The sequence below is a fragment of the Pholcus phalangioides genome, unplaced genomic scaffold, assembly GCF_987345545.1.
Source record: "Pholcus phalangioides strain wild (caught in Gottingen) unplaced genomic scaffold, Ppha-v1.0 ptg000011l_1, whole genome shotgun sequence".
Taxonomy (NCBI): Eukaryota; Metazoa; Arthropoda; class Arachnida; order Araneae; family Pholcidae; genus Pholcus; species Pholcus phalangioides.
Window position 1 is genome coordinate 51,056,718 of NW_028301604.1, and position 17,025 is coordinate 51,073,742.

Here is a 17,025-nt window from a genome sequence, read left to right on the forward strand (position 1 = left end):
ATCCCCGAAATTATTTCCCACCGGGCCCCGCATCTGATAAGGGCAGCCCTTCTACAAAGCAGAACTTTCCGACATTCTAATGTCACCCGGGAAGAATGATAGAACTCGCAATAATTTTGGATGACACTAACCTGTTAATTACTTAAAAAAAGGAAAAAAATATCCAATGTGAAAAGCGATCACAAAAGAGACGAAATAAAATTGAATCACGAAGAAGATGAGGAGAAGAAGAAAATGGATGGGAAACGATAGACTGTGCGGTACAGAGAAGAAAAGCCAGAGGAGGAGACAAGCAATGTCTTGAGGTAAACAGCAGAAATGACCTCTGCTCTTCTAGAGCGCATGTTTACACTTACATGAGGCCTGAGGTCGACCATCTGGGATTGCATCGTACAACGAAGAAATCTCCCTTTTCTTCACCAACAAGCAGCAGCACATCGTCAAGCTGAAGCATTCACTTTGAGAAAAATATCCACCCTCAAATTAAATAAAAGTTGCCTATTTAAAAATTAGGGCTAAATTTTAAAATGTTTTCACGCAAAAGAGAAACCAAAACAATAAAATCAAGAAAGGAAAAGTCCAACGAGGATTAAAATGGTAGTGCTCTATTCGTTGATTGTTTTTGGACTAGCCCGAAATTATTGAGAAGGATCAAAAGTTTGTTTACTTGATACCGTTACCGAATGTTTTTTTTTGTTTTTTGTTGATGTTATCGAGTTTACACTATCGGTTATTTAATTTTCCTTGATATTCATAACATAAACCTTCCGAATCGACTAATTCGAGGATATTCGTTGGGTGACAGATTACTTATCGCGAAAAAAAAAATCTTAAAAGTTTGATGAACGAAGAAAACGTTATAATAAAAAAGTTTTGATAACATATAAATACTGTGAAAAAATTCTTCATTCAACGTTGACAATTACTCACATGGTTGCTCATTTTAGCTCTAAACGTGAGCGGAGATAGACTAGGAGGGTTGAGGAGGGGGCACGATTATGGTCATATCAGTACATACAGCGTGTCCAGAAAAAGTTCTTACCCATGCCTTTTACTTCTCAACCGTTGGCCTTAGACAAAAAATTACATGTGCAAAAATCTTTTAAATGAGGTAAATATTCACATTACAGCACGTATAAGTAATTAAATGCATTTTTTAAAAAATTACAATCTAACTTTTTATATGTTCTCCATTCCCTGTAGTTATACATATTTAAAAAAGTACTAAATTTTCTGACAAAACAAATTTCATTGTCGTACAACAAATAAAGTATCGACCGAGATAATAAATCTAAAAGTTCGAGAGGGGATCGTTCGCAAATTGAACAGCAAAATAGCTACATTTGTATTTAACCAAATAATGAGATATAGGTTCCAAACAAGCGTCTGATATTTATAGAGTGATTATGATCAGTGATCATATCATTGATATTTTCACTGTTTTTAAAATCTTTTTTGTCAATAAAATTCGATGAATCATTTACTTGCTAACACGTAATCAATTAATTTTACTTGAAAATTTCGGCATAAATATGTAGCAAAATTATTTGAGAATTTCACTTCCATCAATAATAATAAATGAATGATAAATAATAATAAATCACTAATTCGTGATAGATCAAAGCTGTACGTTTTCTGTAACCCATAAATGTTCAATGTTATATCCACATGTGTGATTCTCTTTTTGCATACTCATTTCGAAACAACTGGACTGTAACACAGCCTTATTGCTATAGGGAACCTGTCCTCATATCTGTCGAGTACGATCGACCAGTGGACTGCAATACATGTTCCGTAGATTGCGAAACCATTTTTGCCAACCCATAGGATTCTATATTAGAGACCCATTGCTTCTATCGACAGCCGCCCTCCAAGGGGAGATATCGCTCAATTTAAGAAGCATTGATATACAGAAATGCATCTTCGAATAAAAAACAGGTGTATGGGGCCCATCAAGATCGAGTTGTTCTTTCTCAATGTGCTTTCCTAATCTTTTCTTGAAATATTAGATAATTTCTCTCTCTCTCTCTCTCTCTCTCTCTCTCATGTCTCTCTCTCTCTCTCTTACTCGATTGTCTCATTTTTTCTGCTCTCCTATTCCACACTTTTTACACAACCCTGTCTGTCTTCGGAGGGGCACACAACGCTAGAATTCAACCAAAAGATGATAGAACGAGGGTGTGAACGGTTTTGGAAATGAAGACCTGAAATTTCATGTGATGTACTTTAATTTTTTTTTAATTTTTAATTTTTATTCATTTATTTTATTTTTTTATTCTTAAGACCTGACGAAGACACAACAAACTGCTTCAGCTCACTCCGAGGTGAGAAAATACTAAAAAAACTACTGGTGGAAGGTAACGCAAAATGACTGATGTGGAATACGAACAAACCGTTTCAATTCGCATGAGTCATTAGTGATAGTAGTACACAATAAACGTTAGATCGCGAATGATTGACTTGGTTTACGAGTGTTTTACAGGAAGAGCAAAGATTTGTTAACAAATTTTACTTTATGAACTAGAGCGATGTCTCTCCCAATATGAATGAGGCTTTTTGTTAATAAACACGTTTCATTACTTTTAGTATAATCAATAAAGTTCAAGTGATGGCGTTATATCATTTGAGGCAGCGATAGCGATCGTAACAGGCTACATTTTGGTGTAGTTTGTTTCTTGGTTTGCGATTCGATTCCGAGGGTGGGGACCACCATGTTTGAGAGTTAGGTTGTTCCCAATATCGCGCACTTGAGTGTTCCCATTATTGCCCTATAGGCGATATTACGAACACTTTAAAAGTAGGTATTTTTTCAGATGTTTCATAGAAAGACGTGGAAAAAAATTAAAATGAAAGAGATGTAATAGCGGTAAAAAATTAGATTTCACTACTGAAAACATCGGAAGATTTCCAAGTACCTGGATAGACATTAAAAGAATACGTAAAAAAATGTGAAGATGAAGTTCAAAAATTACTTGATGTGCCACTAGGACGAAGGGCTTCTTTTATCTCCTTATTTAGAAGATCAATTTGTTGAGTATTATTAACGAATGGATAAAACGTTTTATGGACTTGAAACAAAGGATGTAATTTCAACTTGCCATTAGAAATAATTTACGCCACCCATTTTCTAAAGAAAAAAAAATTCAGGTAGGAAATGCCTCTCTTTTTTTCAACAGATATCCTGACTTGTCTCTGGAAATGAAAAAAAAAAGGGAAAAGCACTATATCACTTGAAAGTTCGTCAACTTCTGGACAGACACTGGCAAGAAACATTAGGCAAAGCTGTAAAGGAACCAGTTCCGAAAAAACGCAAATCGGAAAAATGGAAGGAAGAGAAGGATCTCTTCAGAAAAGATGAATGAATCCATATGCGTCGACTGGCGACAACAGTTGTAGCGAAAAAGATAATGATGGCCAATGTTCAATTTGTGGAGGACTTTACTCAAGCAATTGTCATGGAGAATCATGGTTAAAATGCTTGATATGTAAGAAATGGTCCCACGAAAAACGCGATAAGAGGAAAGTAAAGAAGTTCACCATTTTCGATGTAGACGATATTAGGAACATATAGTGGGCGATATTAGGAACACTTTTTTAACAGGAAAAATTCAGAGGTCGCAAAAAAAAATTCTTCCGGTGTGTTAAAATTATGTTAGAGTTGTAATTCAGTTTATTTTTAAATAATAGTCTAGACAATAGAATAGAACAATTTTTACACAAATTGCACATGAATTAGTCCTGTAATTAAAGTAATGGCTTGAGTGGGCGATATTTGGTCCCCCTGCCCTAAAGAAAAAGTTGAAATCAATGTTATTGCATGAATATCCAACTCAAAATTAGGTCCGGCTAATTATTTTAAATGTTTTGGGCTTAGGCTAATTATTTTAAATGTTTTGGATATTATTTTAAATGTAATTAGCCTAAGTCCAAAACATTTAAAATAATTAGCCGGACCTAATATATATATATATATTTTTTTTTTTATGGGGATTATCCTGTGCCTGTCTCTCAAAGTGATGCTGACGATGATTATGACATCTATTCAAAAAGTCTCATAGTGCACACCAAAGCTTGACGAAGACTAGTCAAAAGAGGCTTTGCGCATTAGCGTTGACTGTTGAGTGTCGTGTGATCACAACTAAGTCGACAGATTTCACTACGTGCAAGGATGTCTTAACGAGTTCGGGATGGGCCCAAGCATTTTTCGGGGCACCTTTTATTATTTTAAAGAAAGACCAAATCAAAAAATATATTGTATGCATATGCGTATTGATGAAAACCTTCAGTGGTTTAGGGACTCTTGTTTAACCTGGGCTTTTTGTTTAAGACGCCACTGATTATACGGAAGTGACATTCATAGCACAAACCCATGAAAGACTAACCAACTTACCATACGGCAACCTATTCCATATTCAGAGAGAATTAGTAGAATTAGAATTTAACTAATAGATTTCCGTATCCGTGAAAGACTGTCTCACCTTCTTGTTGAAAGTAATGTTAATGTAAGCGGGAATTTCAAAGTGCAGCCTCTGCTTTTTTGTATCATTCCGAAAATACTCGCCCCCTAAGTGTGAAATATAGTGAATAAAAATACACTAATATAAATCAAACGGCATTTTATCCTTGACAGAATCTTGTTTGGCGTGAGGAGATGGTTGTGGAAAACAAACCATTTGGGTTAAACATTTTGGGGAACGTGTAAACGATAAACATGTTGGGGTAAATCGAGAAGCTATTCATACTTAGAATAAGACAACCATAAGTATTCTTTATGGGCATTGTATAATATTTTATCACGTGTATATATTGTTTATAACTTTTATTAATTGCATTTTTAATTGGGTTGCTGTATTTTTGAAATATATGACATCCATATTTTTATGGGCATCTTTTTCTCAGCCACCTTGTTGGGCATTTTGCCTGTTGTGGCGTTGTATTTGTATTTAGTTTCCATTATTTCTTATGGAGAAGTTCGCTTTGATAAATGAGAGTGTGTTTTGGGTTACCAGAACGTTTACGGAACAAATTACAAAATTAAAGTACCACTTCATTTCTATGTCGATAGTTATGATTATTTAATTTATTCGAAACTATACACAAAGGCGTTTTTTTTTTTTTTTTGTGGCTGATTCCGAAATATACATAAAAATGTCGAGGCTGTTTCGGAGTTACGGCCGCAGATGTTTCATTTCGGGCGTGGAATAAGTCTTTGTCTGCCACTGCTGGTAGCTTGAGATGTCTGGAGTTGAAAGCGTTAAAGAAGTAACAAACCATTGTAAAAAGATAAACACGTGTAACGTTTTAATTTATTCCGTGTTGAATGCCTCTTTCCACTCATCACGTGACTGCTTTCAGTCTTGCCTCATCACACGTTTTGACACTTGATGTCTTCGAATCCGTTGCTACTTTTTGGTGATAAGTTTATTAGTTTTAAAATTATATCATGATATATGACACGACAAACCTAATGCCAGCGCTAATTCCGCTTCCGAAACTCTTGTTTGAGATATCACTACTGAAGATGAAGTTAGCTCTCGACTACAAATCGAACAATAACCTACCACTTTTTTCACTTGCATGACTTCGTGTTCAAGAATTATAATAGTTCTATTTGCTTTTTATTAAATGAAAAGTGCGTCACCTCTCTTCTTCCCCATCCCTCAATTACGTGAATGCCGTGATATGCCTTAAGTCTTATTTCGCTAAAAAAATTAATTCTTACTCTTTTCAGATCAGTTATTTTCTTGATGCGTATTAGTTTTGAAATTACAGCATGATATTTACTAAACACTTTTCGTCTCCCTCAGATTTTTTTATTATGGTGTCGGTAGGAAAAGAACTAAGATGTATTTTACTTCGAATACATAGTACCGTTAGACGTCAGTATTTAACGAGTCTATTGTATTAAAATTTACAACGTCGACATGTTTGATAATTATCAATCAAATTGTATTACAAATTATAATTTGTAATACAATTTGGACATTTGAAATATTCACGACTCTATTAAACCAAAAACTCCCTACAGTAACAAAACCATTTAACCCAGAACTTTCTCCTAATAAACGAAACTGGGGATGTACCACCTTCTGATTCTTAATAAGAATTCGCTTCTTAATTATGGATTTGATTTGCAGTTAAGAATCGAGAGGGAATTTTGCTACCACATTCTTAACTAAAAATTGTTTTTCTTCCGTAGTTAGGAACCGAGGCTTATATACCCACTTCTTAGCTCCATTCTTAGTAAACAATTTTTCTTCCATGCGAGATAAAGTCTTTCTTTAACAGAAGTTTTCTTTATGATTCATATTTTAAAAAAATGAAAAAAGAATTTAACAGTTGCATTTTTATTTCCGAATAAGGAATTCGTCAGACTTTTTAAGTTATCTGAAGGTTGTGTGGGAGAGTTGAAAACAGTGTTGGAGTCTATATACAGCACATATATGTTGATAATAGTGATAAAATATCGGATCATTTCGTTAAAGTTCGATAAGTTTTGCTACATTCATCACATTTACCAGTGATTATGCATAATTCTCAAATCTTCGATCCATAAATATCATGATCTATGGGTCGTAAATATAACTTTTTTCATATTATGGGAACTTGTAGATTTAAAATTTTTTATTAGTTTGAAACTTGAAAGAAAATTGAATTTCTCCCACAAAATATGTGAGATAAAGCTCTAATCGGCCGAAATATTACGTACATAATTTAAAAATCCTTGTTAACCTTGTTAACCTGCGCCTGCGTTTGTATGTAAAAAAACCAACATTACAGAAGCGTCATGTCCATTTTTAATATTAATGTATTATCTGATTACTATATATATTATTTTTACTCGACCACGAAACAGCTATGCAATACATACATGCACAGTACCACGTTCATATCGCCATGAAAATTAATTTAAAGAAACATGAAGCACACGTATTATAAAAATTATTATTAGTCTTATAATGTTAGCTTAACTTACATATATAATGTGAACACAACGGTGACTCATTTACCGTATTAACCATGGCTTGACGATTATGCATAATGACCTACAAATGTGATAGATTCATGGTGTATGAGCAAAATTTATCAAACTTACCGAAATGGCTGGTGATTATTCATATAATAACAGCTCTTTATCACTTTCACCGTAGCATATATAGCATAGCCCCTCCGTAAAGAGGGTGGCAGACATCCATACCAGTGAACGTGGGATGAGTCTGATTCAAATCATATCGGATGATTAAGTATGTATATGTTTCTATTTTTTACTGTAACATGTTAAAAAAAAATATTATGTATTTATCATTTCTTCTCAACCATATTCACGTTTGATAAAATAATCTCCACCATTTTTTTAGGCTAGGCCACTCTAAAATTCGTTTTCCTCTTCCTCATCTTGTCAACAACCCGTTGTTGTTCATTTTTAGTTGGGTGCTGATTGGTCAATGGCGAAATTCCCAAAAAGGGAAATTTTTCGGCCTGTCCATCGTCACGTGACCTTAAGAATAAATTTTAACAATCACACCGTGGTTGCATTCGGAGCTCGATTCTTAACGTGATTCTTACGAACCGATTCTTACGTATGGATGATTGGTTATTAAGAATTACAAGGTGGTACACCCCCTGGTGTCCCCTTGTTGAGATAGTAACTGGACTGATGACAAATTAATAAAAAATTCGTGACAAATTTTTATCCATACTCTTCAAAATCTCAAACACTTCGATCATTATTTTTTTATGCGTACGTCCCCTGAAACAAATTTTGCGGTTTTAAGTAACTGTACGGCATTTGAAAACTTTTGTAATAAAAAGTATATTTCGAAAATCAACGGTTACAGAGATATTCACTGTGCAAACAATTTGGGACACTGCATAGTATACTGTAAAATATTCATTGTTTATAAATGAAAAATTAAAAACAAAATTGATGATGAAAAGATGAAATTTCAAAGCATTATATGAAAATTTAAAGCAGTATATGAAAATTAAAAAATTAAAAATTGAATAAAATCAAAACCAACCTCTGGGCTCTCATCAGGGGTATGAGACTCTCATCATACACCTTGACACGTTTAAAACAATGTTCTCACAAGGAAACGCTCCCAAGCTAAACTCAAAGAATTTGACGAAAATTTTACAGGCATTAGTAGATGGCTCAAAATATATACTGTGAAAAAAGTATCTGCGGAATTGCAACAGAAAAGCTGTGTAAAAAATGAATACACATCAACATTTTTAACGCCAAATGCAACCCTACTTGGCGAAGATTCAGAGAAAAGCGGCAAATTCTTGAATGAACTGTTCGTGTTTCCTCCGAATGAGTTTAAATCTCTCTGTAAAGTTATTTTCGGGTATTTTGCATTCAAAAGTATTTGAAATATTGAGTTTGAATATATATTTTTAGTCTAATCGTGCATTTCCTACACTTTTATTTTACATAAGTGAAACAAATTAGAGAGTTGCAATAAGTTTTTGTTGTTTTGTTTAATGCGAAAAATCTGGCATGAAATTGCATTGTTGTGTGTATACCTCGATGTTTTTGAATCTATTTTTTTAAACCAGCTGTGGCTCTCAAATAGAAAATGCCACCACATATTAATGTGTTCAACGTAGTGTGGGTGCTGTACCACGAATGCTCTGTTGAAGAAATGGAGCTGACAGATTTTACAGGAGCCGAAATAAATTTAAAAAATAAAATAATGGAAGTTTTGAAAGAACCTTGAACCTATTTGCGAAATATTTAGTAATAAATTAGAAGACATCCTGGATTTCGAGTCATCGGGGTTGACGAAAGTGAGTTGAGAATTCTGATTGTGACATTATAGATGAAAATGATGAAATGTATGTAGGTGAGTTAAATGATTAAGTCCAGAGTATCCCATTTGAAACTAAAAGAGCAGCCGTTGAATACTGGCGTAGCAGTTAAAAAATGAAACATCGAACACTAAAATATGTTCAAAGCAAGTATATATTTGTAAAAAGTTTGTCTGATGTGTATTTGTGGGAAAATCAAGTCACAAATTCGGTGATAAGAGGCACAAACTGTGCGAAATTCGAAAATGTTTTTTAAAAGTTTCAGGATGCAAGGCGCAGGCATGTAATCGTGCATGACTCGGATTTGAAAAGCTGGGCTTGTAATAAAGCTCTATCCCTAAAAATGTCATTCAAAGCTTCCGGAAAATGGCTCTGTAATTTTAAACAGAAATGTAGAATTGTTAGCAGAAAAATTAGTAAAAGGATTGCTCACACAAGCGGATTTATGAAGAGGATCAAATTGTAAATGTTTCAAAAAGGCATATGTGAACACGATGTATGTATATATTTTTTTTTAATTCGCAGTTGGAAGGATAACCAGATGTTTAATACTGTCAATCGGGTTTTAATAAAGAAATTCATTCGGGGAGAATGCTCGATTTTTTTTGTTCAAAACAGATTGAAAGTGCTGCACAATCTATCCATGCTACGACCCATTTTCATATACTGTAATGCCAACAATTAGCAAAGATGGAATGCTGCTATTTATTGTGTATTCTGAACCTAAAGGACAATTCGGAACCCAAGTTCGGCAGAAAATGTTTCAAGCTGACAATATATTTATATCATCACAATTTTTCTTACGATAAAGCCGTATTTTTAAGGGGATTCTTGGTCACCCTTCAAAACAATGATTTGATTGATAGTGTTACGCCACCGGATCATAGGAGGAGATTGACTTGGAAGTCTGGGGGGCAAGGTCATTATTGCTGGGTGGGGGGGGGGGGCACGATGATGATGATGTCAGCTCATATGTACATTAGATCAGTCGACTCCACCTGTGACGCTGGGGGGGGGGGCAATGCCCCCCACCCCTTATCCCCGCCCATGCACCGGGTAAAATCGTTCATGTGTTTGTGATGCCACCTAAACCCACTCATCTAATACAACCGCTTGATAGGTACGGTTTTCGGGTGTGGAAAAATTTCGTTCGAAAATTTTCAGATTTAGTTATGATTGAACAAATACAAATTGATTTGTTTCATCGAGACAATATTTTTAAAGTACAATCCATTGCACACACAACCAGTTTTCTTCACCACGCTACGTCAACATGTGGAAATTTTCATGGCATGCATGAATGAATGCCAAAACCATTTTACCACCGGTTCGGTGGTAAAATGGTAATGAATTTCATCTGTGGTGAGAGGACCAGGGCTGTGTACGGTTAGTAAAGTAAAGCCATTGCTCCGAAAACTCAAATTGGAATGTGGGTCATCCAGTATGGATCTGGGAGGGGGTCTCCAATGATTATTATTTATTCCCTTTTCTACAAAAGCATTTATGTGATACTTGCGATTGCTTTCTGACAATGACAGATGTGCAGTTGTCACAATACATCTACAATAGTAGAGATATGATATTTTTCAACCTGGAAAAATGAAAAGGTGATACTACGCGATCAGATGAAATAGACATAAAAGTTATTGCGAAAAATAGATTATGTATTATATGTGTTATATATATATATATATATAGAAACACACACACATGCGATACATTCAACTTTCACCTGAGGCAAGTTTCTTTTTTACTATCAGGCACGTAACTTCTTTTAATCAAATAAATAATTTAAAATAAAATGTTTATATGGCCTCCAACCAAAAAATGTCATTTGGTAAAATTTGCACCCCTATTTACATTCGCAGAAATATCGATGATCGCATTGACTGATTTTCCTCATCGCTTCCCTTGCTAAAATAGCCAATCCTTTAAAGGAATGTGGTGTAAAAAATGCCAAAAAACCAACAAATTCAATAATTTATGTGTGCTTTGGCAATTTATTTTCACGTGTAACGAGGAAAATTTCTTTCGGAATCTAATAGAGATTGGAAAATCTTTTTTTTTTATTGGTGGGCCGTATGAAAATTTTGATTTTTGTATTTTCCCCTAATTATCATAAAAATTGTCATAGCCGAATTTTTTTCTTTTTGCTGGTCATTTTTCATGTTTCATTCTAGAATAGACCGTAGAATTTTTATTTCTTTTTCGGACACTCTTCGTGAAACAACCCTTATATAATGGGCACCAAAATCATTGGAATACTTGGATCCTGTGTAAAAAATAACCAGCACTCTGTGAATATAATCTATACCAAAATTTTTCCATTAGATTCATACTATTTTTTTTAATGAACAAACAATTTATAAAGATTCTGTGCCGCATTCTTAATACATTTCACACCAACTGATCACAAAATTATCAACTTTGTCTTTTTTTATAATAGAATCGACCTAAAGTCGTATCTGGAAAAGTCTGCCCTTGCAGTAACTCTGATCGATAAAATTTCACTTACTCATTACCTATAGTACGTAAAATATACAGGGTGAATCCGACCTATTCTGCCAAATGAAAGGGAATGATAGACGAGCCCAAGTAGATCATGAAACACCCCCAACCCTGTCCTATCTCAAACCGTTTTCGAGTTATCGTGGATAATGGATTATGGAAAAATTGTGTGTCAAGTTTTAAAAAAACTACATTTGTGAATACCTACATGAAAATTAAGCATATATTTGGAAAGAACTGAAAAAAAATCCTATAAGATGTCATTATTTTCATTGAAATATCTGGATTTATTGGCGAACTGCAAGTGCTGAAAGATTGGCAAAGTTCAAAATCGAATTGACGCCAAAATTTTTCATCGTCAATTACTCAAATACCCTTCTTCCTACAGTTGGTAAAAAATTGGGAAAACTTGTCCATTGCACCTTTCAGCTTTCGAAACAGTCCAAAATAAACCATATCGGTACTCTGGTTCAGGAGGAATTTAGCTTTTTGTTCGTAATACATCACTGAAATCAACGTTTGTTGAAGTACATATTCGACGGAATTGGCGGTTACAGATTTTGACAATTTGATTTTGCAGAAAAAAATCATATAAGGTGACATTACAGGATCACCGACATTTACAGAATATCTGTATTTGATGGCAAGCTTCAATCGCTGAGGGATTGGTGAAATAAAAAATACAATTGTTCTCGCTAAAACCTATTAAAATTACTTCGTCGAACACAGATTTTAGTGATGTATTGCGAACAAAGGGCAAAATTTCTCCTGAACCAGAACACCGATATGATTTATTGTAGGCTCTTTTGAAAGCTGGTGAAATAAACAAGATTTTGCTAAATTTTATCGACTGTAGCTAAAGGGGTATTTTCGTAATTGGTGTTGAAAAATATTGGCGGCAATTCAATTTTGAACCCAGTAGGAAAGTTGTTCCCTGTCTCTTGTAGGGCCAACAAAAGAAATTCCCCGTTTTTAAGTGCAATATTCGCCGAGATATTTGAATTCGAAAAATTGAAAAAAAAATTTTGGGGGGGGGGGACAGCATAAATTAAAGGAAAATGTTTTCCCTCTCATTTATGATAGTTTTTACTAATTTTCTCCATTTTTTGGATGACAACGGAATTTTTTTTCTCCATTTTTTTTTTAATCGAAATATCTCAGCGAATACTGTAATTAGAGAACTGAAATTTCTTTTCTTGGCCTCAGGAGAGACAGGGCAACAACTTTTTGATTCAGTTTTTGACCACAGGTTATAAAAAGTAAATTTCTTTATTTTAATAACTAGACTTATACAACCGCTCGCAATATGGATGACGTGTATTTATGTATCTGAGGTCCTCGCGTTATTCGGATACTTTTTCTAATTGGAAGTAAGCCTCTAGAATCAACGGTTCGCAAGTAAACTGTGATGCCAGCTGTTAGCTATGCCCCCTGTATATTTATTTAACAAAAAAAAGTGTGATAAAAGTTATTTTAATTGATCGATTAATTTAGCAACCAAATTTTAAATCCCAACCATGCTCAGTGAAAAAATCTGTCAATTATTTCTCATAATAGGATACAAATTCAATCAAAATAGCAATATATATATATATTTATTTATTTATTTATTTATTTGTCTTATTTTTTTATTTTTTTTGCTGTTCTCTTACGGCATTGTCAGGATTGTTATAAGCTAGTGTTTCCCAAAGTGGGGCAATATCGCTTCCCTGGGAGCGATGGAAAGGTCCGGGGGTGATAGAAGATTTTGGGTTTAGTATAGGAACCTATGAGTTTTCTTGAGTTGAACCTATGAGTTGGGGGCGATTAGAAAGAAATTTTTTGAAGAAGGGGGCGGTCGAACAAAAATTTTGGGAAACTATGTTGTAAGCGATAAACGATGTCTTCATTGCAAGATTCAGGTCCTCATTTCATAGTTTATTTTTATTTTTCGCTCTTTTCGGGGCACATGGTTCTCTTTTGTGATTTATATTTTCATTTTGTAAGAAAAATTTCGTTCTTTCAACCCGTTCTTATATTTTGTTATTGGTTTTGTCTAAACTGTTTTCTAAACCCAAGGACCAGAAAAATGTCTGCAACAACGCGACGAACCACGGATGTCCCGTATTACAGGACATCTCGGTATTTTCAGTTATTCCGAATGGTTTCATACATTTGTCCAGTATTTTCAACCGTGCTTATTTAAATTTGTAACGTTTGCTAAAATCGTGAATAAACAACGTTTTTATAATTATTATGGCTATAAATAAAAATACAATAGCCTATTTACCTTATGTATTTGTCAAGTTCAACGCTTTTTTCCTCAATGTTTCAGCTATTGTAACGACAATTATGGATTTCACCGAATTACGGCAACATTTCTAATGACAATTGGTGACGTCCCGTATTTTACCGTACTTAACATTCCAGTTCCACTTATTTTTCTCAATGAAATATGGTCATCCATTCATTTGAATGTTTTCGTCAAATACATTTTTGTTTACTGCGATTTGTAACACAGCCCTTTATTTCTCCAACTCTTCATCCGTTTTTTCAGTAATTGGCAAATTTGTTATAAATTACATCTTTTGGCTACAATCAGTGATATCCCGTATTTAAATTGGCAATTTTGTCCGCGCATTTTCCTTGATGAGGTATGATAAATCTAAGTATGAAGATACAATCTTTATTTGAACCCATATGGATATTATTAGAATAGATTACAATTGAATAATTTTCATTCAGTTACAATCGAATTATCAAGTCTGCCTGCGGACCACCTATGCTATCTCCGCGGATCATAGGTTGAGAAACGTTGTTTTAATTTATTACACCATAGCCCCCACTGTCAAGTTCTTTTCCGTGGTTGTGCATACTGCCTTAACATCATTGTAACAACTAGTATGGGATCTTTGTGTGATAATCTAGGTTGTTTTTTTCCCCTCATTTTCTTTTTTTGTACTTGATTTTAAGAAAAAAGAACGAAAAAATGTCTCAAACAAAAGTTTCATCACCATACGAAAAAATTGAACGAAATGTTTTAATTTGAAAATTTGCATTTTTTGTATTTCGTGGTGCTCGAGAAATATTTTTATCTGTCATTGAACACACGGTACAAAAAATATAAATTAGAATAATTGAAAAGCTTATTTTCAAAAGGAAATATTTAAATTTTTTTTAAATTCACTTTTCGAAATTGATTTTTTCATTCAATTTTCACTTTTTGAAATTCGTTTTTAGATTTAATTTTCACTTTTTGCTTACCTACCTGCTGGGCCATTTCCACTTTTGTAAAGCAGTCTATTCTGGAGGAATGCGTTTTTTACTTCTATTGTAAATTTAGTAAATGTGGAAATGTTCCCTTTTCAAAATAAACTATTCAGATATTGATTTTCCTTCCCTTTTAATGTCACTCAGTGTTACTCGTTTGTGATTTACTAGTATAAGTGAAATTTTTTAATACATTTTTCTACTTATGAAGGAATTAACGAAAATTAGTTAATTACGTATTTACAAACAATTGATTTATAATTTATTGATTACAAAATGTTTAAAACATTGGAACTTTAATGACAATCACTCAATGTATGAACTTCAGACACATGTTTAAAACCGATATCTCATTATTTGATCAAGTACAAATTTAAGTATTTTACTGTTCTATTTGTGAACGACAACTGTGAATCCCCTCTCAAACTTCAAAATTTGATATTCCAATAAATATTTGTCGTACGGCAATGAAACTCATTTTGTTTTAAATATACTCCTAAAAGGACTAATATTTTCTATAAGGACCAGGGGGACATAAAATGTTGAATTTTGTAATTTTTTTTAAAATATATATATTTTAATGGTTTACCTCACTTAAAACGTTTTCCCACTTAATATGACTTATTTTCGTGTCATCAACTAATTCTCATTAACATTTCCCGTTTAAAGATTTTTTCCCGTTTACAACGTTTTTAATGACGGTTTTTAGAAAAAAACACGTTATAAGCGGGAACCACTGCATATACGATGCAACGCACCTCTCCTCTTCCTGCGTGCGTTCTCTAATCCTGTATACGCGGGATGACTGGAAGTTTCAAGCTCCCATGAATGTTTCCTTAGTGCCGGTGTCTCTGGTACAGTCACTAATTCAGTTTTATACCACGGAAATTGTAGATTCAAAGTATTTATCTAAATGTTTTTTCAATAAAATAATTGGAATGACAGGAATTATTATTTTTATTATCCTACACAGAAGAATTGCAAACTTTCTTATTGGTCGACAATTTAAATGTCTGAGAAGTTTGCACTAACTTTTTAAATATCACTGATCGAACAACACTATTGTCAAAATCACCGAGTATGAACATTATTTCATTAGAGATAATAAAAGACTGAAAAAAAAAAGTTTAAAAACTTTTCATTTTTGTTCTGGTGTATTAGTTGTCTCGATGCAAACAATTAAAATTTGCGAAAATAAGCACCGCTAACGTGTGTAAATTTTCTGTCTTTCAAATTTCAATTGAAATGCAAGATAAATAAAGTGCATTACAGTTTCATTTTCTACGAAACGTTTGAAAACGTCCAATTCGCACGTATAAAATGTAATAGAATGAGTGGATAAGAATTTGAGACTCACCACATTCTTTGCAGAGTATTTTAGCCAACACACTTTTTTTTCTTTTTGAATGGGGTTCGGGTCGCGCGACAGCAACGAAATCGCTGGGTTTACGCATTATAGCAAAGACGATATATCGTTTTCCCGATCGTAGTTCTGTGGGATCGATGTGCGCTGCTGAGCACTCGCCCCGTTTAACGGGCTGACGACCAGCTGAAAATTCGACGACCACGTCTGTTTTTAGGCCCAGGCTGGCCATTTTGTCGACAACTTTGAAAAGTTTCTGCACTCGAAACGTAGCCTTGACCATCGGCGACTGCACATGAACTTGTATCAATTTTCCCTGGAATACAAGAGGTGCCAAGTAGGCTTTCGAAGCTGTGTCCAGCTCAACCACGTGACGAGCGAAAGGGCAAGCGATACAACCGGGCTGCAACCACCACAATCCGACAACGCACAGACACCAGGCCCGGAAGACCAAGCGGTAGGTGAATGGATATCCCACCGGATAGGCGCCCTTCCGGGGGAGCAAGGGATTCATCATCCAAGACAACTCGCAAGAGACGACGCGCTCTTCATGCTCGAGCCGCACTCACGACGGCATGTGCTTCTTTTCCAATCGCCGATGACAACGCGTCTTTATACTCGATCCGGTAGGAGGACGATAACACAACACTGCGCTGCCAACAGAGAAATACAATATCTTTGCTGCTACGCTTCTTCCAATACAATGATGCAGTTGCCTCCCTCTCAGACTAAAATACCATCAGATTCGCCAGTTGCGCTGGCGAAGTCGCCGAACGGCTCTTTAAAAACTCGCCAGTAAAGCATCGGGGAAAAAACAACTACCTGTGAAATGCAAAGAATAATACGCAATAATAACCAAAAAAACTTTCTTTTGCAATTTTGGCAATGAGTAATGTTGAAGTTTTCATTTTGATTACCATTCGAGAGCTATATTTTCTGTCGATAACATTCATTTTCAGTCTCATTTTATATCGTTTGAAACTTATGCATACGTATTACATGTTACTGTAATAGCATTAAGATCCGCAAACCGTATCTTTTACCATACCCAAGTCCGAAATTCTAAAATACTGGCGGAAACTAATGAATGT

At 34.4% G+C, this 17,025-nt stretch overlaps 1 protein-coding gene across 5 annotated transcripts in view; it reads right to left on the minus strand.

Moving 5' to 3' along the window:
* LOC149080533 (pro-neuregulin-2, membrane-bound isoform-like) overlaps positions 1 to 16,616 on the minus strand; it is a 339,902-nt gene extending 323,286 nt beyond the window's left edge. For all 5 annotated transcript variants that reach the window (XM_089239628.1, XM_089239627.1, XM_089239625.1 and 2 more), the window contains exon 1: positions 15,929 to 16,616. In XM_089239628.1, the coding sequence (XP_089095754.1) occupies positions 15,929 to 16,451 (523 nt within the window). In that variant the 5' untranslated portion in view covers positions 16,452 to 16,616. The remainder of the gene's footprint in view (positions 1 to 15,928) is intronic.
* Between the last annotated feature and the right edge of the window lie 409 nt (positions 16,617 to 17,025).